Below are 27,680 nucleotides of genomic sequence, written 5' to 3'. Positions count from 1 at the left end.
TGATGATATACATACACCCTTTGGTTATACGAATGAGAGTTGGATATACTGGGAATGGAAAATGTCTTTCCTAATACAAGTTATTGATATGATAGAACTTCTCTTATGATAACAGCAAAATGATAATAAACTCTAAAAATGAATCTAAAAGATCAACCTAACCACTACTAGAAAACTGGAGGTTGGCCAGGTGGCCCATGCCTGTAATCCCAACACTTTGGGAGGCCAAGGTGGGTGGATCATTTGAGGCCAGGAGTTTGAGACCAGCATGGCCAACATGGTGAAGCCCCATCTCTACTAAAAATACAAAAATTAGTCAGGCATGGTGGTGCAAACCTGTGGTCCCAGCTACTCGGGAGGCTGAGGCACAAGAATCGCTTGAACCTGGGAGGTGGAGGTTGCAGTGAGCCAAGATTGCGCCATCACACTCCAGCCTGGGTGACAGCGAGACTGTAAGAAAAGAAAAGAAAAAAAGAAGAGAAGAGAAGAGAAGAGAAGAGAAGAGAAGAGAAGAGAAGAGAAGAGAAGAGAAGAGAAGAGAAGAGAAGAGAACTGGTGGCTAACTGGCAATATAATATTACAAATCTCAAGTTCAAAAATTTGGAAAACTGCCTTTGGAATTAACGTTCCTACTTCAACCCACCCGCAGGGCAAGACGTGATAATTAACTTCCACCCAGGGCCCAAGGTTAATGAGTTCCTTTTCCTCACCCCTAACCCTTGTTCCTGTGATTCCCTCCCACACTGTTCAGAAACCCAGGGGCTTATAATCCAATGGCACCCAAGCACTTGACCTTGGCAAAGAAAGATTAGGACAATATAGGAGGGCATTTTATAAAGCTAAATGTAACCCATTTAAAGGACTGTCCTTTTTTTTCTGAGAATTTGTCCTTCTGACTTTTTTAGTGTTTAAATGTCCTTTGTTTCTTGATACACTATTGATGAAAGAAGTAGGCTTTCTTCCCCTCATACCCACTCCTGTCTAGGCAGCCTAGTAAGCTGGCAACCCCTTTGGTCTTCAAAATTATTTTGACGTTGTACTGTGCCATGAAATTTGAAGTCTAAAGATTCCTTCTCTAATTTTTCTCCCCATCAAAACAGAGAGGCCCTGATTTTAGTTATATAGTGTGTTGACCAGCTGTCCCGTAACTCTATATCATAATGGGCTTCTCTCAGGTCAGCAGTTATATGGTACAAAAGAACTTTTTCCTCATTAAACAATGGTAAATGCCCCTGAGTAAGGCAAGCGATTTTGTGGGTAAGTCCACATACCTTGAAGGCTGGGCTTTACACCAAGAAAGTAAATTTGCTTTGCTTTAACTGGGTGTGGAGAGGAAAGTGAATGTTTAGTGAGGACATGATGAGGTCTCCTCTCCCCGGGGCTGATTCTGGATGAAGCTCTTCCAGCCTGTAACTTGAATCTCATCCATTCCTCTGCCATGAGACTTTCTCATTATATGAAACAGACCTATTCTTCCCTCTCCTCTCTTTTCACCCCTTCCCTCGGGCCCACACCCCGATATAGGTTTTTCCAAGCCCTAAACCCAGAAAGCAGTGTGATACAATCATTCTTGACATGGACTGTCCACTGGTTTGGGCAATAACACTTCCACTGTAAGTGCTCCTTCAAGAAAGCCAGATGGTCACACCATCCAAAACCCACAGGCAGGCTTGGCTTGATGGACAGAAGGGGAGACAAAGGGGAAAATATTTGACCTAAGACAAAACCACAGGGTGACTTAAGCTTGAAGAACTGAAAGTAGCTTAAGTCAAGGAGAAGCCTTAATATGTTGGGAAATCTGGGTTGATTCTGCTTTTTAATATGTATGTAAATGTTAAAGAGCTCAGCACAGGTTAGAATTAAACTAAAGGGTTTTGGTTAAAATGCACTGACAATAACCAATAGATTTTTTTTTTTTCTAGATGGAGTCTCGCTCTGTCACCAGGCTGGAGTGCAGTGGTGGGATCTCAGCTCACTGCAACCTCCATCTCCCAGGTTCAAGCAATTCTCTTGCCTCAGCCTCTCGAGTAGCTGGGACTACAGGTGCGTGCCACCACACCCAGATAATTTTTGTATTTTTAGTAGAGACGGGGTTTCACTATGTTTGGCCAGGATGGTCTCAATCTCTTGACCTCGTGATCCACCCATCTCGGCCTCCCAAAGTGCTAGGATTACAAGTGTGAGCCACGGAGCCTGGCCGCAGTAGATATTTTTTAGATAACAAAACAAGAGAAGGAAAACCATACCATCTTGATTTGACTAGGTAATGAAAATGCTACTATATTGTTGATTAAATACTTATCCTTTATGTCTAATTACCTTGCAGGACCTAACTACACAATTGTTGAATACATACCATTTGCACTTACTGGATTTTGTTTTATTGCCACAGACTGTTCAGGAATATTCAGTTCTCCTTATTTGCAGCTCACAGGGCACAGTCACTTGTTCACAACCAAAGAGTTACAAAAACAGAATTGACTGGGGCGTGTTTCTCAGGATGACCCAGCCAAACAGTATGAATTGCCAATGCCTCATTTTCAAACTAATGATAAGACTTATCAAAGAAAGATAATTCCCCAACTAATTTTTGCCCCCTAACAGATACATGATTATACACATTTATGCACAATCATTTTCTAAATTTTATTAATTTGTACTAGAAAGCTATGAAGGGAAAAATACCAACTGGCTTCCTCTTAAGTGCATAATAGTGATTAGCAAAGGCATTATTCTTTGTTAATTAACAAATCTCTAAGTGCGTAATAGTAATTAACAAAGGTTTTCAATGACAGTTAATGACTGCTAAGTTCCCATTAGTCACTGACCCCAAGCACATTAAACCTGTTCAACACATAATCTCACATGTCTTGATTATGATTTTGCAATATGCTTTCACTCTCCTCTGGTGGCAATTCAGCCAGCTAATCTGGATGAGATATTAAAAGTGAACCTGTAGTAGGAGCCCAGCCTGCCTGCAGGAGAACACTATCTGATAGGGCCCAAGTACTACTTAACTTAGTTAATTTTTTTTGTTTGTTTGTTTTAAAGACTGTTGCTCTGTCGCCCAGGCTAGAGCACAGTGGCGCGATTTTAGCTCACTGCAACCTCCACCCACTGGGTTCAAGCAATTCTCCTGCCTCAGCCTCCTGAATAGCTGGGACTACAGGTGCGCACCACCACACCTAGCTAATTTTAAAAATTTTTTTTAGTAGAGACAGGGTTTCACCATGTTGGCCAGGCTGGTCTCAAACTCCTGACCTCAGGTGATCCGCTCGCCTCGGCCTCCCAAAGTGCTGGGATTATAGGCATGTGCCACCACTCCTGGCCAACTTAGTTAATTTTTACTGTATTAACAGGGAAGAAAATAAACAAGTTCAGAAGACTATATGAGAATGACTAGAGGACAGAAGAGTCTGCCATATTTTGGGAGAAAGGGGGAGAAGGAAAAGGAAGGAAGGAAGGAAGGAAGGAAGGAAGGAAGGAAGGAAGGACGGACTGAAAGAGGCAGAGAGGGAGGGAGAACGAAAAGAGTTAGCTTAGCAGATTCTTTTACTAACAAAAAGCAGATGAGGAAGAAAGAAAACCAATGTCTTCCTCCTCCTAACCCCTTTCCATAAAATGCTTCAACATGGTGAAACTCCATCTCTACTAAAATACAAAAATTAGCCAGGCATGGTTGCGGGCACCTGTAATCCCAGCTACTCGGGGAGCTGAGGCAAGAGAACCTCTTGAACCCAGGAGGCGGAGGTTGCAGTGAGCCAAGGTCGCCCACTGCACTCCAGCCTGGGTGACAGAGCAAGACTCTGTCTTGAAAGAAAAGAAAGAAAGGAAGGGAAGGGGAGGGGAGGGGAGGGGAGGGGAGGGAAGGGAAGGGCTTACACATAAAACTATTTAAACCTAACTTTACCCATCAAGTTGCCTAGGGCATAAGTATATACCTGCAGAAGCAGGGGGAAAAGGAGTTCTTACTACGTTGTTCCTCTTGTGGAAAATAAAGCTTTTCACTCCTACATAAATCTAAAAAGGGCTATCTCTTGTGGGGTTGCAACTGCCAAATGGGGTTGATTATCACTTACTATGCTATATAATGTGGTTTATCTGCAATCTCCTTATGACTGTTTTCATGAGAGCCGAACGAGACAGATTGGAACTCAGCTGTTCACCATTCTTTGAGATTCTAATAAAGTGAAGTGGGTGACCTAAGTCACACAGCAGGTCCTAGAGTCACTTGGCCCTGTGTTTACTAACAGAAAATACTCCAAAGCAACATTCTGAATGAGAAGTTTGAAATAAGACAATGGATAATGGAAAACTGAACAGATCTAAGATTCACAGGTATCCAAAATACGAAGATATTATGTGGGGGTGATAGGGAAGGGATTGATTGATTTGGGGTAAGTAATATACGGTAGTTCCAGTAAATGTGGATTATATTTTATATGGTATACCATGAGTACAGGCAACATTTAGAACCTACTTTAGGCCTACAGACATTTCATTTAAAGGAAATATGTTTAGCCCAACACCACTATTAAAAATATCCCCCCAAAAATTATAATTTTATATCCACACTTGACTTGATCTAGTGTGCAGATTATTGCTCTTCTATAACAAAAAGGACTTTGCACTTAATGCAAAAAATTCCTTCTTATCTGCTTGTCACGTTCCAACCCGAAAAGCTCAAGAGAAAAAGAGAGGCAATATTCTCAAGTGTGTAGTATTGAGTGTCATATCTCCTTGATCAAAATAATCAGAGATTGAGCCTTGTTGTAAATAAACCTGGGAGGCTCCCCACCTGGAGTGAAGGTTGTTACAATTATAACTGAAAAGGGCAGCTTGAGGCACTAAAAAACAGAAACTGGGAACCCTGTCTCTCCAGCAAGAGCTCCGAAGAGAATGACCCCAGACACAGAGATAGGGTCTTATTCTTAATTCCTATTTATTTACCAAGCAGTAACTTTAGAACTTGATTAGTTTGCTGAGTAGGTTTTCTTACTGCAAACACATATTCCTGTCTAATTAATTAGCTTTCTGATGCTTCTCAACCTACTGCAGGCATGATCAACTAAGGGTTCTCAAACCCCACTTCCCCCAACCCTCCCACTCCAGGCACATCTGGCAATGTCTAGAGACATTTTTGGTTATCACAGCTGGAGGGGAGGGTGCTAATGGCATCTAGGAGGTAGGAGTCAGGGATGCAGCTAAACATCTTATACAGCGCATCCCCCACAACAAAGAATTATTCAGATCGAAATGTCCGTCGTGCTGAGGTTACACTGTCAATGTACCTATGCTTCAATTTATTTCTAAATCCATGATTTTTTTTTTTAATTTCACGAATGCAGCATATAAATTTGTTTTAAGACAGGGTCTTGTTCTGTCACCCAGGCTGGAATGCAATGGTGCAAACATGGCTCATTGCAGCCTCAACCTCCTTGGCTCCAGTGATCCTCCTGTCTTGGTCTCCCATGTGGCTGGGACTACAAGCATGTACCACCATGTCTGGCTAATTTTTTGATTTTTTGTAGAGACTAGGTCTCATTTTGTTGCCCAGGCTGGTCTCGAACTCAAGCAATCCTCCCGCCTCGACCTCCCAACGTGCTGGGATTACAGGTGTGAGGCACTGCACCTGGCCCATATAAATGTTTTAATCCTAAGTGATAAAACTGCATTATTTTAACTTTTTTTCTGTGCTTTATTCCACTAAATTTAATACCTAAGCTTTCATGCCTGTTTCTAAATTGTATATAATTTTTAAAACATAAAATGCTGTGTAGTTATAGCAATATAATCTAATTCTTAATGTAATGATCAAGTGAACAGATTACAAGAAAATAACCTGAAAAAAAGAATAGAGCTGAGGTTGAGAAACTTTGACACTGGACAACATAGGGAACTTATTTTTCCAAGGGCCTGAACACCAAGAAAATTATCTCAAGGAGGTCTCAGGTCTGCAGAACAGACAGGCCAGATGCTAGAGAGCAAAAAGTTAATGCAACTCCAAGCCTTTTCTTAACATCAACCTAATAATATCCACTTTTCTGGAAGCAGTTTAAGAAAAAAAGAAAATTTTACATATTGTCCTTTATATAAAGGATTTAACTCTCAGACTGGGGGCGCATTTTGAAGAGCAGCTTCTCTAACCTCTTAAATTATGCATTTTAACTAGCATCAGTTTTTTCTAGAGAAAGTATAAAAGACAAAGTTCCCAAGGATTTGTCTAGGTCACCAAGTGGCTCAGTTGTAAAATCAGTCTTAAAACCTAAGTCGATTTTCTCTTAGACCTATCCTTTTTTGCAGAGTTGACTTCCAAATTCATATTTTAGCACATACCAACTTTATTAGAAGATTTTTAAACTCTAATCTTTTTTTACTTTGTCATCTTTTTCCTAAAGTAGTCTCACTTTTGATCTCAGTAGCTACCCTCCTGCCATCCTACTTAGCATGTGGAATACAGTTTAATTTCTACCAAAGATCCAAGACTTAAAAATGATATTTTGAGCACTTGGTTCTTAACACTTAAGGGTATTTGGTTCAAATGCTCCAGTGATTAATTTCAATTTTGCTGCACAGGAAATAGAGGATTTGACATACAGGAGTTTCCATTTCATCGAAATATTTTAAAGTAAAAAAGATAATATAACAAAAGACAGTCTATAACAGGCAAGAAAAATGAAGAGAGAAACAAAATTAGCATTTTCCTTTATTTCTAACCAAACTATAAGAATGCTCCTAAAAATGTCCTGTAGGGTATTAACAGGCACTATACATAAAAAGGTGCCACTGTCTGGGAAATAGTTCTGTGTCCCTGTCACTGCCAAAGGCTCCAAAACGTTGTTCACCATTTTATCCCAACACTTCCCAAACTTAGGAGGACCAAGAATACTTTTTAGTATAAACTCTATTAAGCTATCTTATTCCATTTTTTACCATCTTGTTTGAGTTCATTTTCGCGGCGGATCCAAAATCCACCAGCTTGATGTGTCCTGTGCGGTCAATGAGAATGTTCTCAGGCTTGATGTCTCTGTAAGAAAATCAGGACCATGAATTGCCTCCTCCATCCCAATCAGCAAGCAACTGCTAACCTAGAATCTCAATTGAGCCAAAAATCTTTGTTTATGTATTCTGTTATATAGACCTCCTCTATTGGTGGATATAAATGATTAGCATATATTTTGCAAAACGAATTTAACCAAAAGGAAGGAAGAGAGGGATGGAGGGAGGGAGAAAGAGAAAGAGGGAGAGAGGGAGAGAGGAAGGATAGGAGGAAAAGAAAAGAAAGAGAAATGAAACACATATTATTCAATGGATTATTTCTCCTAGAGACACACATTTCACATTAGGAAAACTAAGGCCAAAAGGAGCTATGAAATTTTCCCAAGGTCATGTAGCTAGCCAATGGAAAAGCTGAGACTCTATCTCAAATTTTGTGATTCCTGGCCTAACAATCATTGTATTCCCACATCATTCTCAGATGTATACAAAACATCAGATGAATGAAGACGTGAAGAATCACTAATCAACTGAGGATTTTGTAAGCCAGGCATGGTGACTCATGCCTGTAATCCCAGAACTTTGGGAGGCCAAGGTGGGTGGATCACATGGTCAGGAGATCGAGATCATCCTGGCCAACCTGGTGAAACCCCGTCTCTACTAAAAATACAAAAATTAGCTGGGCGTGGAGGCACATGCCTGTAATCCCAGCTACTTGGGAGGCTGAGGCAGGAGAATCACTTGAACCAGGAGGCAGAGGTTGCAGTGAGCCAAGATGGTGCCATTGCACTCCAGCCTGGCAACAGAGCTAGACTCTGTCTCAAAAAAAGAAAAAAAAAATTGTAAATTCTAACGGGCAGAGTTAGAGAAGTACATATACTACTATGTGGTATGACATTTCCTTCTGCAAACCAAATTCAGTTCTTCTATCATATAACCCAAAGAACCCATGCAAGAGTTCCCAGTCTTATTTAGCTACACTAACAGATCTTACTAGCTAACTTGAGCACATTACAATTCTAGATCTATTGTACTGCTGGATAGGCGAGCTGAAATGTCCTCCATTTTGGAAAGTTTGCTTTCAGCCAGTTATTGGTAGACTGACTAAAAATTGGATGGGGCATTATCTTGATCCTGAAATCATTCATCCACTCATTTCCATGCAGGAACTCTTATGCGACACAGGAAAACCCTCAGCATAAAAATGCTACCAGAGTCTCACTTACCGATGCACGTATCCCATCAGATGAACGCTGTGAACAGCCAAAATCAGCTCAGCTAGGTAAAACTGAATCAGATTCTCATCTAACTGGTCCTCATATCTATTCAAAAGTGACAGCAAGTCCCCTCCAGGCTGATATTCCATGACCTGTATAGAATGCCAAAGTTATTAATTCTTCACACATCCAAAAATAGGGAATGCCTCAATTAGATCCTCAAATATCACCTGATGTGTTATAATAACAAGGTCTCCACAAAGCAAAGAAGATGTGTAAGGCACACTGTAAGTAACATAGGATGAAGTCCCTGCCCTAAGGAAATTACATCTGTTACCCAGGGGAATCAATATAATGAAAGACTAGTCCCAGACACCATGCACAGCGTTTGCAAGGCAAGCTTGAAAAGTTGAATTAAATCCACCCACTTCCCCACCCACAAGCTGACACCCCAGACATTCCCTAGGATTAGGTACAGTGTAGACGGATATTCCTAGAGGGCAACCACTCTCTTATATCCTTTCTGTATTCCCCTTAGCACCCAGCAGAATACAGAAGGCTTGCAATAAATGTGATACAATCTTTTCCTTTTATAGTCAGTGTGGAAGGCAACTGACAGCCTCTATTCAAAATTTAAATGTGAAAATATCCCCTTTGACCTAGTAATTCCACTTCTAACAATTTACTTTACAGGTACTTACAATAGTTTGCAGATAAATAGAAAGATAAATAGATTCCTCGCAGTATTGTTTGTAACAGGGGAAAAAACCATGGAAATCATTCAGCTATCCATCAGTTAGAGACTGGCTAAAATATGACATATGCAAACAATGGGATAAGACAAAGATATTAAAAACAAACAGATTCCATTTGTTCATACTGCCATGGAAAATTGTCCACGACAATATAAAGTGAAATCTTATAAAGAATAAAGTACAACCCCTTTTTTGTAATAAATAAGGAATTATTACATGTGTTGGTACATACACAGGAAAAAAATCTTGAAGAAGAATATGAAGCCTCAAGTAAAATGTTTGATTAGCAAAAAGAAGGTCTTCTACCCCAAGGAACTGAAATCCTTTCTCCTTTTGATGATAAACAGGTGTGATATTCCTGAGTCCCTATAAGGCCAGTTAGCCTTGGTGGCTTCAGCCTCCTGCTGGTGACTTCACCTCTCTGCCTTTCAGTTTCATCCTCTCTAAAACAGGGATAAGACTAATCTCCTTGCAGCGCTGTGTGAGGATTAAGTAAGACAAGGTCCTCGGAGGGCCTGGCACAGTGCCTGGCACCAACAAGAAGTCTTCATCTACCATTCAATTCCCATCCTTCCCCCCCCACTTTACTGCATGATCCTTTCTGCTCTGGCCAGCAAAAAGAACCAACCCATTTAGACAATCGCTGTAGCCATGTTAACCCTTAATTGAGTTCTCCTGTCCTTCGCCCTGATTTCCCATTTTATTAGCCATGCTATAAATGTCTTGGAAGTTGTCTCATATGCTTTCTGGGAAAAAGGCAAGATCTGAATATACTTCTTAAAAAAAACACTAAATCTCACAAACTACTGCATTCCAAAAGCCAACTCGGGGATGTGAATTCTCACCATCATCCTCCAAACTCCTGCTTGCTTTTAGTCCAGAATTAGAAGAAAGCTCTAGACAAGTCAGAAGTAGAGCATCTGCACAGAGCCCCAAAGGCCTCAGGCTGGTCCAGTAAAATCTCCAGGAAGCGCGCCCAGCACCAAGGCAACCCCAAACCAGAGACCCCTGGAGAAGCCAGTGACTCGCGTATCCTCCCCGGGGGCTCCTTCTAACCTGAGAATCTACTCCATTCACATGGTTTCTGACAACAGCAGACATTAAGCCAGACACTGGACAATTGCATTTGAAGAGTAAGGTTCCATTTGTACAACAATTGCTGAAAAAATTTTTATTTATGGGCCGGGCACAGTGGCTTAGGCCTGTAATCCCAGCACTTTGGGAGGCCGAGGAGGGCAGACCACGAGGTCAAGAGATTGAGACCACCCTCGCCAACACGGTGAAGCCCTGTCTTTACTAAAAATACAAAAATTAGCTGGGCATGGTGGTGCATGCCTGTAGTCCCAGCTACTCGGGAGGCTGAGGCAGGAGAATCCCTTGAACCCGGGAGGCAAAGGTTGCAGTGAGCCAAGATCACGCCACTGCACTCCAGCCTGGCAACAGAGCAAGACTCCATCTCAAAAAAAAAAAAAAACAAAAAAAAGATTTATGAACAAGAGGAACACTTAGAAGGGGGCAGCACCTAACATACACACTTTCTTTCCCCCAAGTTCCTAGCAGACATTAGTTACTCACCCCAGTCCTCGAGGAGCCCACAGGAGCCACCTGGCTGCCTGTAGCTCACCCACTCATCCCAACCTGGTTCTCCACAGGCCCTGGGTATGTGGGTGAATGCTAATTTATGTCTGTTTTAAATATATATTTTAAAATATATGTTGACATTAAAAAGGTCTTAAATATCCAAAAAAAGAAAAAGGAAAGAAATTCACAGATAATAACAGAAGTACTTATACTTTTAGTACTGAAATGTCTTAAAATAAGAACAATGCATATTTATGACGACACATCACAGTTATAAATTTCCTATGGCTGTATTAAAGATGTGAAAAAAAACAGTATGGCTTGTAAGTTTAAGGCTGAGAAAGTCATATGCATAGCAGGGCAGCCACCGGCAACTCAGTGACAAACTGAACACAACTTAGTATTTGGCAGCTACTCCAGACATTCCATTTGCAATGACCAGTAAAATAGTTCAGAAAACAAGAGCCACCTTGTAAAGTGGCAAAAAGACATGTATTCTTTGCTTCCATTCAGAAGATCCAACTTCCTGAACTGAAAATCCCTTCCCAGATCAGATCAGTCTAAGAGTGGAACAACTTCCCATTTCTTCAAAACCAGGGTTGATTGAGAAAACAAGCAACAAAAATTACAACAGCTGCTACACAGCATGCTTCACACGAGGCCAAAACAGACACACTCAATGACAAACCTCTAAATAGACCGGGTTCTTATCAAAGATGCTAATCAAACTTGACCCACCAACACTATTCCAGGTTACCACACCAAAGATTCCAACAGTGCACTATTAGGAGAATGTAATCCAGACATTTACTGAGTAAATGTGGCTATCCCAAGATGTTACCCATATCCCAAAACTATACTACTGGGGTATAGCTGCTCATTCTAGTATGAATGGAGCCCATGGGGAAGATGGCTTGTGTGTGGCCAACCAAGGCTTATTCAATCATCATGCTGTTAGAGCTTAAAGATACAATAAAGACCCAGGACTTGAGTGCTTTCAGAAAATACGTTTGGATTGTTAAAATGGTACCAAGAGGTTCCAAAAGCATCATCTAAAGTAACAAACTAGGAGTCTTCGAGTCTTCTTATCAGGTGACTTGCTGTGAACCAAAGAACAGGGTCAGCAGAAAATGATGAAGAAGTTAAGGACCAAGTCGCCATCCAGGTTGTGACCGAGAGTCCATTCACAGCATCTGGTTTTGTCCAAAAATGTAACTCTGTCCCTGACTTTTACTCTTCAGAGATGCCCAGTAAGGCACTGATTCTAAAAACCAGGATAGCCTTGGCTTCTACCCCAAGACAACTGTAGGTCCTCTAGGTTAGAACTTCCCAAGCCTGATTGTCCATCAGAATCACCAGATGTGCTTCTTAAAAATAAGACAAGCCAGGCATGATGGCTCATGCCTATCCTAGCCCTTTGGGAGGCTGAGGCAGTACAATCGCTTGAGGCCAGGAGTTTTGAGACCAGCTTGGGCAACAAAGTGAGACCCCACCTGTAATAAAAATTAAAAATTTAAAAGAAAATAAAATAGGCTCATCTTAATCAATATTTGAGTGCCTATCATGTGCCAGCCACTATTCTAGATATTAGGGAACAGCAGTGAATAAAACAGAAAAAATCCCTGCCTCCATACAGCTGACGTTCTGGTATAATGAAAAATAGTTTTGTTTTTTTGGGGTTTTTTTTGAGACGAAGTCTCACTCTGTCGCTCAGGCTGGAGTGCAGTGCCATGATCTCGGCTCACTGCACCTCTGCCTCCTGGGTTCAAGCGATTCTCCTGCCTCAGCTTCCCGAGTAGCTGGGACTATAGGCACATGCCACCATGCCCAGCTAATTTTTGTATTTTTAGTAGAGACGGGATTTCATCATGTTGGCCAGGCTGGTCTCGAACTCCTGACCTCAAGTGATCCACCCGCCTCCATCTCCCAATGTGCTGGGATTACAGGTGTGAGCCACTGCGCCCAGCAAGAATTTTAAAATAATAATAATAAGCAGTATAGTAAGGTAAAGCATATTTCTTTCCCATCCCAACCACTTAGGGAGCTTAAAGGATTCCAGGGAATAACCCCAGACTTCATGGATCACATTCCATGGGTGGGACCCAGGAATCTACAGTTTTAAGGAGCTACCTGAGTGATTCAGATGCAGCTAGCCCAGCACTGTGTTGGGACCCACTGCTGAGGAGGCTGTGGAACCAATATGGCTCCCTACTCCAAGTGAATTAAAAGTTTCCATAGCAGCAATGCCCTTGATGAAACATGGCTTTCATAGAGCCATCACCTCTGCTGTTTATATGTTTTTCAGTGACTACCTGGAGCCTTTCTGCATATCAAGACAAGATCACTGACAACAAAGGGCTAGAAAATAACCACTCCATCAGCACTGAAGCCAATGATCTTCCCTCCTTGCAAGAACTAGAGATGTCTCCTGCACACACTATGAGCAGCTGCAGGTCACCCAAATGAGGATCACCAAGGCATAGTAATCAAACCCTGGGGGCACAGGAGGAGGAAAGAATCCTAGAGTGAAACAGCCCAAAACAATGTGGCAACCCCACTGATGGCAGAAAAAGCACAGCAGCTGACAGACGAGCCTGGTTTGGAGCTATAATGGACTTGCTCTTTTAAAGCAAAGACTTTCAGGCCAACAGAGACAGACCCTTCTGATGGCAGCAGCTGCAGATGCTAATTAAAGGGCAAATCTCACATGTGTTCAGTTTGGAAGTAGCGGCTGCTTCTCTGTTGGTGTTTGCATCCATACCCCAGTACTAGGAAGGCAATTTCCATCCATTGTGTTGCATTTGAAACGAAGGACAAATGTGTGTGTGCACACGTGCACACACACATATACAATGAACCCACGTGCATGCTTGCATATGTGGGGATGGGGTGAATATTGAACAGTTCTTTATACTCTATTCCAATTCACATAGGGCATTAGAGGCATGCTGTGCTAGCCACCTCTTAGAAATGTCTCCTTGAAATGTTTGCACGCTCAGCACAACTGAAAGTGCCATGAAAATGTAATGACGCTGGCGACATCATTATCCACTTTGCCCAATGTTCCTGATCTTTGGCATGAGGGAGGAGAGAACGGGTCTTCAAAGCAGAGTGGCCTCTGAGCAGAGTGGCCCCGATACTATTCTTCTTGAGAATAAAAACTCTGTTATTTTCTTCTTGGTCAAAGTGACCAAGAGAAAAAGAGAGAAGCCCCTTTATCTTAGAAAACATGAAACCCAGCCTGTTTCATCCATCTATGCGAAAATCCTCTTGGAGTACTGAATCATCCAGAGTCTTGCCAAGAAACAGACAGGACACGCAAACCAGGGAATTGAGGACATTCATTAGGGAAGGGGTTATTTACAAAGGTTCGGGTTAGGAGAAGAAAAATAAACTTGGGATGATGAAGCACCCCAGGGCTAGCAACAGAAGGGGACCAGATACCATGCCTGGGCCTGAAAGAGAAAGGACAGGGATTTCGGATGTGTACACTATCACTGAAGGGACAAAAGGAAGAAGCTATAACCAGCAACTAACTATAGCTACAGCTATAGGACAATGGTTCTCAAAATGAGGTCCCTACACCAGCAGCAGCATTACCTGGAAACTAGTTAGAAATGCAAAGTCTTGGCCAAGTGCAGTGGCTCATGCCAGGAGTGCTGGCATTTGGGGAGGCTGAAGCAGGAGGATTGCTTCAGCCCAGGAATTCAAGACCAGCCTGAGCAACACAGTGAGACCCCCATCTTTACAAAAAATTTAAAAGGTGGTAGGGCATGGTAGTATATGCCCTGGGAGGTGGGAGGACGGCTTGAGCCCGGGAGTTTGAGGCTACAGTGAGCTACGATCGTGCCACTGCACTCCAGCTTGGATGACACAGTAAGACTCTGTCTCGAAAAAAGAAGAAGAAATGCAAATTATTGGGCCCCACCCCAGACCTACTGAATCAGAAACTCTGGGGATGGGGCCAAGCAAGCTGGGACAACATAATTAAATTGTGGCTCCTAAAATGGTAAAAGTGTAAATGCACTCACTTGAAACATGCCTCAAAACACCAGAATAAAAAAAAACAACTATTTCAAAGGCACAGAAAACTCAAAGAACCTCCCAAAGGCAACAATACACTCAGCAATTGAATTGAAGTCAATAAGAGGAATTAATATCTCATTTCACCAATAAGAAAATTGAAGCCGAAAAGGCCAGTGACTCTGGAGAGACCAAACAAGGAAAGGTAATAAAACAAGAACCAATATTCTAAGTCACAGCCTCATTCTGATGGGCAGCTGGTTTCCAAACCCTGGCTTCAGAAGCAGCAGCATGTGAACAGGCCTGGTGAGTTTTGAGACATGCCTGAAAAATCAGATAATCTTAGCTGAGAGATCAAAACAGCACATGTCTCACTGTCAAAACTATCATAAGCTGCCACATTTCACTAAAGTAAACAATGAAGTTGTGTTCATTAACTCCCTCCAGATTCCCAATGACAGCATAGGCTGCTATTCATGAAAGCCTAGAAACAGCCCACTTTCAAATTGTTCCTATATAGGAAACAAACGCTGCCCATAAAATTACACAGGTGTGGGTTGAAAGCAAGATAAGAAATATAAAGAACCCATCCCAAGCAGGGCATCCTAGTAGCAGTGGTTTCAGATCCAGAAGTATAATGCCTTGAGTAAGAATATGGAAGGTGAAACTACAGGCCTGGCTTCAAAGCTTAGCTGTACCTTGTATCACCTACAAAAGCAGCTGTTTATTTAGCTTTTTTTTTTTTTTTTTGAGATGGAGTCTTGCTCTGTCGCCCAGGCTGGAGTGCAGTGGCGCCATCTTGGCTCACTGCAACCTCTGCCTTCCAGGTTCAAGCAATTCTCCTGCCTCAACCTCTGGAGTAGCTCGGATTACAGGTGCCCGCCACAATGCCTGGCTAATTTCTGTATTTTTAGCAGAGACAGGGCTTCACCATGTTGGCCAGGCTGGTCTCGAACTCCTGATCTCAAGTGATCCACTTGCCTCGGCCTCCCAAAGTGCTGAAATTACATGTATGAGCCACCGTGCTCAGCCAAAAGCAGCTGTTTTAGCCTCTGTGACAGACTATTAATTGTGCCCCCAAATCCATCCGTCCCCAAATCCATCCTTCCCATTCTTCCAGTAATAAGAATTTTAGCTTGACAGAGGCCACACCGCCGACAGTAAATTCCCAGTCTCCTTAGCAGCTAGATGTGCAGTCACATGACTACGTTCTGGCCCAGAAAATGTGAGAGGAAATGATGTGTCCAACTTCCACATCCATCTATAGAAAAAGAATTTGCTTACTCTAAATTTCTGTTCTTTTTTCCTACCAGCCAGCTGGAACAGAGACATGAAATGGCCCAACTTCAGCCACGTAAATGAAGACAACATCCTAAGGAAGGGGGGAGTCACAACATGGAAGGAACCTGGGTCCCTGAATTAACACATACAGCAGAGCTGCTCTACCAGCCTGGGTTGTACATTAGGGTCTCTTTGATACAGCAGCTAAGCATGTACCTTAGCTAATACATCTCTACATGCAACCAGGGAAAAACATTTGGAGTGAACACAAAGAAGTCATTGTAAGGTTACAGCATGGAAAAGAAGTTCATGAGTCAATTGCAGGCTCAGAGCAAGGGTAATCTGAAGAAAACCACAGTAGGAAAAACATCAGCACAAATAATTTAGACAAAACAATACTGGCAGGGCGCAGTGATTCACGCCTGTAATCCCAACACTTTGGGACGCCAAGGCAGGCGGATTATGAGGTCAAGAGTTTGAGACCAGCCTGACCAATATGGTGAAACCCTGTCTCTACTAAAAATACAAAAATTAGCCAGGCGTGGTGGCATGCACCTGTAATCCCAGCTACTCGGGAGGCTGAGGCAGCAGAATCACTTGAACCCAGGAGGTAGAGGTTGCACTGAGCTGAGATCGTGCTACTGCACTCCAGCCTGGGTGACAGAGCGAGACTCCATCTCAAAAAAAAAAAAAAAAAAAAATACTACAAGTGGTGGGATGCAAAACTATGTGCTCTTTGTGAAGATCAGCTCCTTCATGGAAGGACACTGATGAAGGCATCTGTTATGCAGAATTTAACAGATTTCTTCATGAACCAGGTCAACAGAGCACTGTTTCCATGAGCCACATGCAGAATACAGGACTAGCTTTGTTATATAGAACCAGACATTATGACAGAGTTTGCGACAATTTTCTATAGACCAGAGAACAGTAAGCCACATTCACTGGTATGTCACCACAAATGGGAAATTTTTAACCATCAAAATGCAAAAGAACTCAAGTTCAATTTCTTTGCACTGCATTCCAAATTTTGAAAATCCCACTGAGTCTATTTTGAATTACACACATTAAAGAAAATAACTCCACTGAGAATATAATGCAAGTTCTGTAATACAATAAGTAAATTTGAATGTACATCAAATTTCTATGAAATTAATCACACATTCATCCAATAAATATTGCTTAAGCATTGACTTGGTAAAGCTCTACTCTCCCTTTATGGATGAAGTAGCCTAGTGGGACAGACCAGCACCCACTCATGAAGGAGAAGTACAGGGTGCAATGAACGTACAGTCAAAAGGCACCATTCCAGAAGTATAGGGTCTAGGAGGGGCTTCTGGAAGAAGTGAAATCTGATCCAACCCAGAAAGAGAAAGAGGAGTTAGCAAGGTGAACAGGGAAAGAGTGAACAGCATGGAAAAAGGTCAGAGGCAAGGTCAAAGAACGAAAGGAAGTTCAGGATGGATGTAAGGAAGAAAGAGAGAAACAGTAAGTGACAAGGCTGGGGGCAAGTGCAAGAAAGGCCGGGTAAGTCACGTGGAAGAGTCTGGACTTCATCCAGAGGACAGCAGGGAGTCTTGAAGGGTTTCAACAGCGGGCTGACTTGGCTGCAGTATGTGGAAGACCTGGGAGGAGGGCCAGACAGATGGCAGGGAGAATACTTCAGAGGTTATCACAGTAATTCGGGGTAGAGAAGATGGATGCCTGAAACCCACACAGCAGAGGCAAGACTGGAGAGAAGAGACAGCCAGGAGGGATATACCATAGGAGGTAGAATCCTGTCGTTTTTTTCATTGATTTAAAATGTATCTTCAGGGCCAGGCGCGGTGGCTCACGCCTGTAATTCCAGCACTTTGGGAGGCCGAGGAGGGCGGATCACAAGGTCAGGAGTTCGAGAACAGCCTGGTCAACATAGTGAAACCCCGTCTCTACTAAAAAGACAAAAATTAGCCGGGCATGGTGGTGCACGCCTGTAATCCCAGCTACTCAGGAGGCTGAGGCAGAAGAATTGCTTGAACCCGGGAGGCAGAGGTTGCAGTGAGCCAAGATCGCGCCACTGCACTCCAGCCTGGGCAAAGCGAGACTCTGTCTCAAAAAAAAAAAAAAAAAAATTAATGTTCAACTGCCAGGGGAGCATGATATGTTAAGTTTCTCCAAACTTCAAAGGTTTGTTGATATAAAAGTGGCCAATAGATAGGATGGAATTTCAGGACTGTACGGAACCGATATAAATCTAGGATCCCTTTATCTTGAAGCAGAATGGGCTTCCAGATTCAGAATTTTTCAGATTTTAGAAAGGTAAAGGTAAAGTGGTACATACACTTTTTTTTTTTTTTTTTTTTTTTGAGACAGATTCTTGCTCTGTTGCTCAGGCTGGAGTGCAGTGGCATGACCTTGGCTCACTGCAACCTCCACCTCCTGGGTTCAAGTGATTCTCCTGCCTCAGCCTAAGGAGTAGCTGGGATTACAGGCGCCCACCATCATGCCTGGCTAATTTTTATATTCTTAGTAGAGATGGGGTTTCACCATGTTGGCCAGGCTGGGCTTGAACTCCTGAACTCAGGTTATCCGCTTGTCTCGGCCTCCCAAAGTGCTGGGGTTACAGGTGTGAGCCACCGCGCCCAGCCATACCTACACTTTATATTATGTAACACCCTCAGTAGGGTCTGGGACATCACCTTGTAATCAAACACACTCATAATTTTATAGCAAAATGGGAAGTCACACTAAAGGTAATGAATAAAGACTAAAAAGAGCCTTAAGAGAGCTTGGATCAAGTTATGCCAAAAACGGAGTTCAATTCAGGTTTTGCTGATAAACAAGTAACAAAAGAATTTGAGGTTATTCAGAACTCTAGGTATTTCAGAATTACAGATAAGGGATGGGAGACATATGATCATATCTTAATTTCCATGCTAAGTTTGAGCTTTTATATGAAAACTATACCCTTAGCAAGCATTTTACTCTAAAGCAACAAAGTACTTGAGAAGAAAATGGAGACAAGAAAATATTAATAATTACAAAATCCCATCAGTAATACCCAACTGAGCTACAAAACAAGGGAGTAAAATGTCATTGACCCAAGTAGCAATGTGCTGAGGCAACCAGAACTCCAAAAAACAGCTGCATTAAGAACCCTCCTAGGCTGGGCATGGTGGCTCACGCCTGTAATCCCAGCACTTTGGGAGTCCGAAGCAGGCAGATCATGAGGTCAGAAGATCGAGACCATCCTGGCTAACACGGTGAAACCCTGTCTCTACTAAAAATACAAAAAATTAAACGAACGTGGTGGCACGTGCCTGTAATCTCAGCTACTCCAGAGGCTGAGGCAGAAGAATCACTTGAACCCAGGAGGTGGAGGTTGCACTGAGCCGAGATTGCGCCACTGGCAACAAAGCGAGACTCCGTCTCAAAAAAAAAAAACAAAAAACAAAAACAAAAACAAAACAACCTTCCATCTTGCAAGATGGCGGATGGAAAAGCTGAGTAGAAGCTAAGGATGCCAATGCCAGTGGTGAGATCATCGGGGAAGCCCCCTACATCTGGGAGCCTGTCCTAGCACAGAAACCCACAGACAGTCCCAATCCAAGAGGTACTCCAGGAAGGCTATGCCCAAGCAGATGTCCACAGCAGTTAAATCCACAATTAAGAAAACAAAGGTAGCCAGGCGCGGTGGCTCATGCCTGTAATCCCAGCACTTTGGGAGGCTGAGGTGGGCAGATCACCTGGGGTCAGGAGTTAGAAACCAGCCTGGCCAACATGGTGAAACCCTGTCTCTACTAAAAATACAAAAATTTGCCGGACATGGTGGTGGACACCTGTAATCCCAACTACTCAGGAGGCTGAGGCAGAAGAATTGCTTGAACCTAGGAGGTGGAGGCTGCAGTGAGCCAAGATCCCGCCACTGCACTCCAGCCTGGGCAACAGAGCAAGACTCTGTCTCAAAAAAAAAAAAAAAAGGCCAGGCGCGGTGGCTCACGCCTGCAATCCCAGCACTTTGGGTGGTCGAGGTGGGCGGATCACGAGGTCAGGAGTTCAAGACCAGCCTGGCCAACATGGTGAAACCCCATCTCTACTAAAAATACAAAAATGAGCCAGGCGTGGTGGCACACGCCTGTAATCCCAACTACTCGGGAGGCTGAGGCAGGAGAACCTAGGAGGCAGAGGTTGCAGTGAGCCGAGAACACACCATTGCACTACAGCCTGGGCGACAGGGCAAGACTCCATCTCAAAACACACACACACACACACACACACACGCACACACACACACACACACATACACAGAGAGAGAGAAAAAGTTATTTCTACTATGACAAAACTAGGTGGTGGTAATAAGAACGGTGACATCAAAGTGAGAAATTATCAAAGTGCCCAGATAGTACCCTCCTGAAGATGTGATTTGAGAACTGTTTAGGCATGAAACAAAGCACTCCCATCAACATGTAAGAAAACTACATTTGGGCATTCCTGCTGGGACTCCTCTGATCATCCTCACTGGCCACGAGGGAGGCAAGCAGTGGTTTCCCTGAAGCTACTGAGCAGTAGCCTGCCACATGGACCACTAAGTCCTCAACTGAGTTCCTTTACATGGAACACTCAAAACTTGTCAATGCCTCTACCAAAATGGACCTTGATGGTGTGAAAATCGCAAAGCATTTCAATAATGCTTACTTTTAAGAATAAGCTGCCTGAGACTAGACACCAAGAAGGGGAGCTCTTCAGCTCAGAGAAAAGAAATATGAGTTTACGGAGCAGTGCAAGGTAGACCAGAAAACCGTGGACTCAACTTTGGTCCAAAAAATCAAAGCCCTTCCTAATTCCAGGACCGCTTAGATTCTGTGTGGCCTTGAAAATGAACTTTATCTTCACAAGCTAGTGTTCTAAACCTCTTGTAGAGCTCGAATTAAAATATCTAAAACAGGCTGGGTGTGGTGGTTCACGCCTGTGATCCCAACAATTTGGGAAGCCAAGGCAGGAGGATGACTTGGGGCCAGGAGTTCGAAACCAGCCTAGGCAACATAGTGAGACCCCAGTCTCTATGAAAAATTTAAAAATTAGCTAGGCATGGTGGTTTGTACCTGTTGTCCCAGCTAATCAGGAATATGAAGCAGGAGAATCACTTGAGCCCTGCAATTTGAGGTTACAGTGAGCTACGCCACTGCAACAGAGACATCATCACTTAAAAGAAAAAAATACATATCTAAAACAACAATAACAAACAAACACGAACCAAAACAAACAAAAGCCCTATTGTTTCAAGGGTACTTCTTTTCTTTTTTTTTTTTTTCCTTGAGATGGAGCCTCGCTCTGTCACCCAGGCTGGAGTGCAGTGGCGCAATCTCGGCTCACTGCAAGCTCTGCCTCCCGGGTTCACACCATTCTCCTCCCTGAGCCTCCCGAGTAGCTGGGACTACAGGTGCCCGCCACCACGCCCGGCTAATTTTTTATATTTTTAGTAGAGACGAGGTTTCACCATGTTAGCCAGGATGGTCTCGATCTCCTGACCTCGTGATCCACCCCACCTCAGCCTCCCAAAGTGCTGGGATTATAGGGTGGATCACGAGGTCAGGAGTTCAAGACCAGCCTAACCCACATGGCAAGACCCCGTCTCTACTAAAAATACAAAAATTAGCTGGGCATGGTGGCACGTGCCTGTAGTCCCAGCTACTTGGGAGGCTGAGGCAAGAGAATCGCTTGAACCCAGGAGGTAGAGGTTGCAGTGAGCTGAGATTGAGCCATTGCACTCCAGCCTGGGTGACACCAGCCTGGGTGACAGAGTGAGACTTTGTCTCAAAAATAAAAAACATAAAAAATAAAAAGTCTGTTAATACATTCAAACATGAGAAGCTGCTTAAAATGCAGAGAGCACAAGCTAAGTACTGCATCTGCAACAAAGGTCCTGGAACACCAGCAACCCTAGAAACACACCAAGGTCATCCGTGAAGGTAAGGGTTCCATGCCCCACGTCTCAAGGAGGGAAAGCTTCTAAGGCAAATATTTAAGGAAAGGGTGTTTCAGGCCATAAACCTAAGAGCTGTGGCACTGGTTCCGAAGGCACATATGGTCAGTCAAAGCCAGTCTGCCAAAAGATTCGTATGTGAATGTCCTCACTCAGAGGATAGGGAAAACTTCTCTCCAGGCACTGGGTTCTCAACAAATATGAAACCGAGACAAATAAACTTATTTATTTTAGGTCAGAAATAAAAGCAGCAAATTCCCCAAAAACTGGCCAGTAGAAGTTTAAGATAAGTGGGAGTTCATCTCTCTTACCCTTTTCTCTTACGTGAGCCTGTTTATCTCCATTCAGGGTAACATGATAGTCTTCTTTTAAGGGCTGAATCAGGAACAAAAATTGTTTCTAGGATACACTTTTTAAATTTAAGAATTTAATCCCTCAAGAACCTAAACAAGGCCCCAAAATGAATTTTAGCATTCTCTAACTTATGATATATACACATCAGGGAAAATTATGCCACCGCTCAAAGAATAAAGTAGACCTGCGTTACTGACAAGGAAGAAAGGATGTCTGGGATACACTGGTGAAAGGCAACAGCAAGCTGGAGAGCCAAGCACAGAGTAACATACCATTTTTATAAAGCAAACTATACACATGAGGATACAGAAATATCCCCCACTGGGGCTGGGCATGGTGGCTCACACCTGTAATCCCAGCACTTTGGAAGGCCAAGGCAGGGAGATCGCTTGAGCTCAGGACTTCGAAACCAGCCTGGGCAACAAGGCAAAACCCCGTCTCTACTAAAAATACAAAAATTAGCCAGGCGCAGTGGTGTATGCCTGGGAGGCTGAGGTGGGAGGACTGCTGGAGGCCAGGAAGTCGAGGCTGCAGTGAGCCATGTTCATGCCACTGAACTCCAGCCTGGGTGGCAGAGCGAGACCTGGTCTCGAAAGAAGAAGAAAAGAAAAGAAATATTCCCCACCATGCTCCCACAGAGCACAGTTAAGGGTCAGAAAGGAAAAGCTTCTGTAACCATTTAACATTTCTTCCCCTAGGGAGGAGGATTAGAAAATAAAACGGAGGGGCCGGGCACAGTGGCTCACTCCTGTAATCTCAACACTTTGGGAGGCCGAGGCAGGTGGATCATTTGAGGTCAGGAGTTGGCGGCCAGCCCGGCCAACGTGGTAAAACCCTGTCTCTACTAAAAACACAAAAATTAGTTGGGCATGGTGACACATGCCTGTAATCCCAGCTACTTGGGAAGCTGAGGCAGAAGAATCTCTTGAACCTGGGAGGCAGAGATTGCAGTGAGCTGAGATGGTGCCACCGCACTCCAGGCTGGGTGACAAAGCGAGACTCTGTCTCAAAAAAAAGAAAAGGAAAAGAAAACGGGGGGCTTTCCCTTCAACTTCATGCATGTCTGCAGTGTTTGCATTTTCTTATAACAACCATGCATTATTATCATTTTTTTAATCCTAAGCAAGCTAACACAGGAAGTTTTTAAAAATTAAAGCAAGATTATCTTATACATAATGACAGACTATTCCTCAATAAATGATTTCCTATTATTGCCTTAAAGCCACAGCTACAATCAATATCCAACAGTCAATGGGGCTGTTTCTTTCTTTCTTTTTTTTTTTTTTTGAGACACAGTCTCACTCTGTCACCCAGGCTGGAGTGCAGTGGCGCAATCCTGGCTCACCGCAAGCTCCGCTTCCCAAGTTCAAGCGATTCTCCTGCCTCAGCCTCCCAAGTAGCTGGGACTACAGGCACCCGACACCACGCCCGGCTAATGTTTTTGTACTTTTAGTAGAGATGGGGTTTCACCGTGTTAGCCAGGATGATCTCAATCTCCTGACCTCGTGATCCGCCCGTCTCATCCTCCCAAAGTACTGGGATTACAGGCGTGAGCCACCACATCGAGCCCAATGAGGCTGTTTCTAAATGGGTTAGCTCTTGATCTTTATAATGAGGAAACCAGGGAGACACCTGTAAGGCAAGAAAGTCTTTGAATGAATGAGACCACATGGGCAAGAACCACATTCAGTTCTACCACCGGTATCTGAGTGTCACAGTGCTAGGCTAATTCCAGAGAGACAGATGGAAAGACTCACCAGATAAAGGTGATTTTTGTCCTGAAAGGCATACTGTAATTGGGGGATCCATGGGCTTGTGCTTCGAGATAATATGTTCCGCTCTTCCTCAAAAAATGAAACCTAGGGAAAAAAGAAACTGCTTAGACAATTATAAAGAACTGTGAGAGGAAAAAGAAGCCTTTTCCTCTGTCTTTATGCCTAAACTGATGTTTCTAGCTTTAAAAAAAAAAAAAAAAAAAAAGCAAAGGAAAGAAGGGAAAAGAAAAAGGAAGGAAGGAAGGAAGGAGGGAAGGAAGGAAGGAAGGAAGGAAGGAAGGAAGGAAGGAAGGAAGGGGAGGGAAAGGGAAGGAAAGGGAAGGGAAGGGGAAGGGGAAGGGAAGGGGCTGTCACTTAGCCCAGAATTGCATAAATCTCAATCATTCACCTACTTTGGTCACAATTTTTGCCAGCTCCGTATATTACCTGCTCAATTATTTACCTAACATATTTCTTTAAACTCCCTTTCTTTAAATGTAAATATTTTTCTCTTCCTCTTCTCTTCCTGAAGCCATTCGCTGGTATGGAACAAGGTGAGCATCCACGCTGGTTATGAGAAGAGTCATGGTGGTCCAGGACACGGTGCCAGTCCCAAGCAACGTGAGGAGGGCAGCACCCATGTGTGGGGGCAGCCCAGTATCACAGGCCCACACAGGGTGAGGAAGACATCCACATGAAAGGGCAACCCAGAGCAGATTATCTGGACCCACCAAGGGGAGGTGGGATACCAACAAAGACAGTAGATTGGATGCATACAGATGCATAAAATAAGTAAACACATTAAGGGTATAATATCAGAGAAGAGAATTACAAACATGGAAAGGGTGAAAACGAAAATGAACCCTGTGAAGTTGGATTGGAACTGGGGGCACTGGTGTGAACTTATGGGTTTTCCTGTTTTATTTTGGTAGAGACAGAGTCTCTCTGTTTCCCAAGCTGGTCTTGAACTCCTGGCTTCAAGTGATCCTCTTGCCTCAGCCTCCCAAAATGCTGAGATTAAAGGCATGAGCCACTGTGCCCAGCCACAGTTTTCAATATATAGACATAGATACACAAATATAGATGTAAATGTATGTGTGTGTGTATGTGTGCACACGCATGCGCCTGTGTAGGTGGATATATTGTATATACATATGTGTATTCCTTAGTGCTGTCCACTGAAAGGGGTCTGGGAGTAGTGACACCCCAGTAGCAATGAAAACACCCAATGTCCAGATCTTAGCCTCTAAACACCATTGTCCACTGAAAGGAACAGGGCTTCTCTGAGAAATGACTGATGCCAGAGCCAGGGCACAGAAAGTAAAAGTACCAAAAGAACCTGAACATCTTGCTATACCAGAAAGCAGGAAAGTATTCAATGAATCTTGGAGACATGTGAAAAGGACACAAAAGCTAACCTAAAAAGGTTCTCAGTGGCCAAGTTGGGAACAATTTAAGTATAAAACTAGTGACAGAAATGGATTATAACTCACTGACTGAAACAGGAAAATGCAAGTCCACATAGATATAAAATATTTCCATCATTTGAAAGTAACTGCCCATAAAATATTTTTTTAATTACAAAGGGGGCTGGGTGCAGTGGCTCATGCCTGTAATCCCAGCACTTTGAGAGGGCAAGGTAGGAAGACTGCTTGAGGCCAGGAGTTACAGACCAGCCTGGACAACATAGTGAGACCCCATCTCTACAATACAAAAGGTAACTAGATGTGGTGGTGTTCGCTTATAGTCCCAGTTACTCAGGAGGCTGTGGCAGGTGGATTACTTGAGCCCAGGAGTTCTAGGCTGCAGTGAGCCAAGATCCCACCACTGCACTCCAGCTTGAGCAATCAAGCAAGACCCTGTCTCTAAGAAAAATAAAATAAATAAAATTACAAAGGAGGAAGGAGTAACCCCACAAGTAGAAAAGCATAACTGGCACCACCTTAATCAAGGGATCAAAATGAGCATCAATATAAATGTGATCAACTGAAACGGAGAGTCACCTGCTCTGATGCAATAAGAACAGAGCATCTTGTCTGAAACATTCCAGCCAAAGATCAAGACCCTGAATCTAAACATGAGCAACATCAGACAAATTCAAATTTTACAAAATAACTGGCCTATAATCATCAGAACTGTCAAGGTCATGAGAGTCCAGGACAAATCAAAGAACTGCTCCAGATTGAAGGAGACTAAAGAGACAGGACAATTAAGTGTCACGTGTGATCCTCAACTCGATCGTTTTATTCTAAAAGACATTATGGGAGCCAGGCGTGGTGGCTCACGCCTGAAATCCCGGCACTTTGGGAGGCCAAGGCAGGCGGATCACTTGAGGTCAGGAGTTCGAGACCAGCCTGGCCAACATGATGAAACCTCGTCTCTACTAAAAAAAATACAAAAATTAGCTGGGTGTGGTGGCGTGCTACTTGTGGGGCTGAGGCAGGAGAATCACTGGAACCCGGGAGGCAGAGGTTGCAGTGAGCTGAGATCTCGCCACTGCACTCTAGCCTGGGTGACAGAGCGAGACTCTGTCTCAAAAAAAACAAAAACAAAAACTGTGTAAATCAACTGCTTAAAATAAATAAATTATATATACGCATATATATGTAAATATATTCTATGCATGTGTACATATATATTTCTGTGTATATATATTCTGTATGCAACATATATTCTATGTGTATATACATTCTGTGTGTGTGTGTATATATATATTCTATGTATATATTCAGTGTGTGTGTATCTATCAAATGGTTCAAGAAAAAAGTTGTTTATACTGTATGTGACGGAGTCTTATGTGTCAACTTATAATCCTAGGAGATGATTATATATCTATCTCCTACTGGTTCCATTTCTCTTAAGAACCCTGATACGGTACTTGCAACTTTTCTATAAATTTGTGATTGTTGGCCAGCCACAATGGCTCATGCCTGTAATCCCAGCACTTTGGGAGGCCAAGGCGGGTGGATCACTTGAGGTCAGGAGTTCAAGACTAGCCTAGCCAACATGGTGAAACCCCGTCTCTACTAAAAATACAAAAATTAGCTGGGCATGGTGGAGTGCACTTGTAATCCCACCTACTCAGAAGGCTGAGGCAGGAGAATTGTTTGAAGGCAGAGGCTGCAGTGAGCAGAGATTGTGCCACTGCACTCCAGCCTAGGTGACAAAGCAAGACTCTGTCTCCAGAAAAAAAAAAAAAAATGGTTTCAATTTTTTTATTTAAAATTAAGTAAAAAAATTGTTTAGGTTATTGTTAGAACAAGTTACAGGGGATTTGTTTATTTCTTTGTTTGTTTTGTTTTGTTTTGCTTTGTTTTAGAGACAGGGTCTCGCCATGTTACCTAGGCTGGCCTCAAACTCCTGGGCCCAAACCATCCTCCCGCCTTGGCCTCCCAAAGTGCTGGGATTACAGGCATGAGCAAAGTCACAGGTTTTGATATGCTAGTTAATATTAAACTATTAAATGTTTTTACATAGGTTGTCCATGTACTACCTAAAATCATGAGATTTAACACTACCAGGGATAAATCTAACACATTTGGGAAACACCAACCTAACCCCAGTAATTTACTGCACCTGATATGCTGATCCTTCTTTTGTCTGGCACATAAATGGTGTCCAAGGAAGGCTGAACTGAACAGTCTACACCTTTGCTTGCTCACCACTGACTCTGTCTGACCCCTGAAGCTTCCATTAAAATAAGAAGTCTCAAAACAAAAAAACATTAAAAATAAATAAAACAAGCAGTCTCAGCCAG

At 43.1% G+C, this 27,680-nt stretch overlaps 1 protein-coding gene across 4 annotated transcripts in view; it reads right to left on the bottom strand.

Annotated features, from left to right (window-relative positions):
* Positions 1-27,680, bottom strand: part of CIT (citron rho-interacting serine/threonine kinase) — a 192,627-nt gene that overhangs the window by 141,470 nt on the left and 23,477 nt on the right. For all 4 annotated transcript variants that reach the window (XM_032168540.1, XM_032168543.2, XM_032168541.1 and 1 more), the window contains exons 5-7: positions 23,927-24,028; positions 8,223-8,365; positions 6,934-7,027 (exon numbers count right to left, since the gene is read on the bottom strand). In XM_032168540.1, coding sequence (XP_032024431.1) covers positions 6,934-7,027; positions 8,223-8,365; positions 23,927-24,028 — 339 coding nt within the window. The remainder of the gene's footprint in view (positions 1-6,933; positions 7,028-8,222; positions 8,366-23,926; positions 24,029-27,680) is intronic.

This window comes from Hylobates moloch, unplaced genomic scaffold (assembly GCF_009828535.3).
Source record: "Hylobates moloch isolate HMO894 unplaced genomic scaffold, HMol_V3 SCAFFOLD_12, whole genome shotgun sequence".
Taxonomy (NCBI): Eukaryota; Metazoa; Chordata; class Mammalia; order Primates; family Hylobatidae; genus Hylobates; species Hylobates moloch.
The sequence above is the reverse complement of the archived record's forward strand: the minus strand, read 5'-3'. Positions and strand labels throughout refer to the sequence as shown.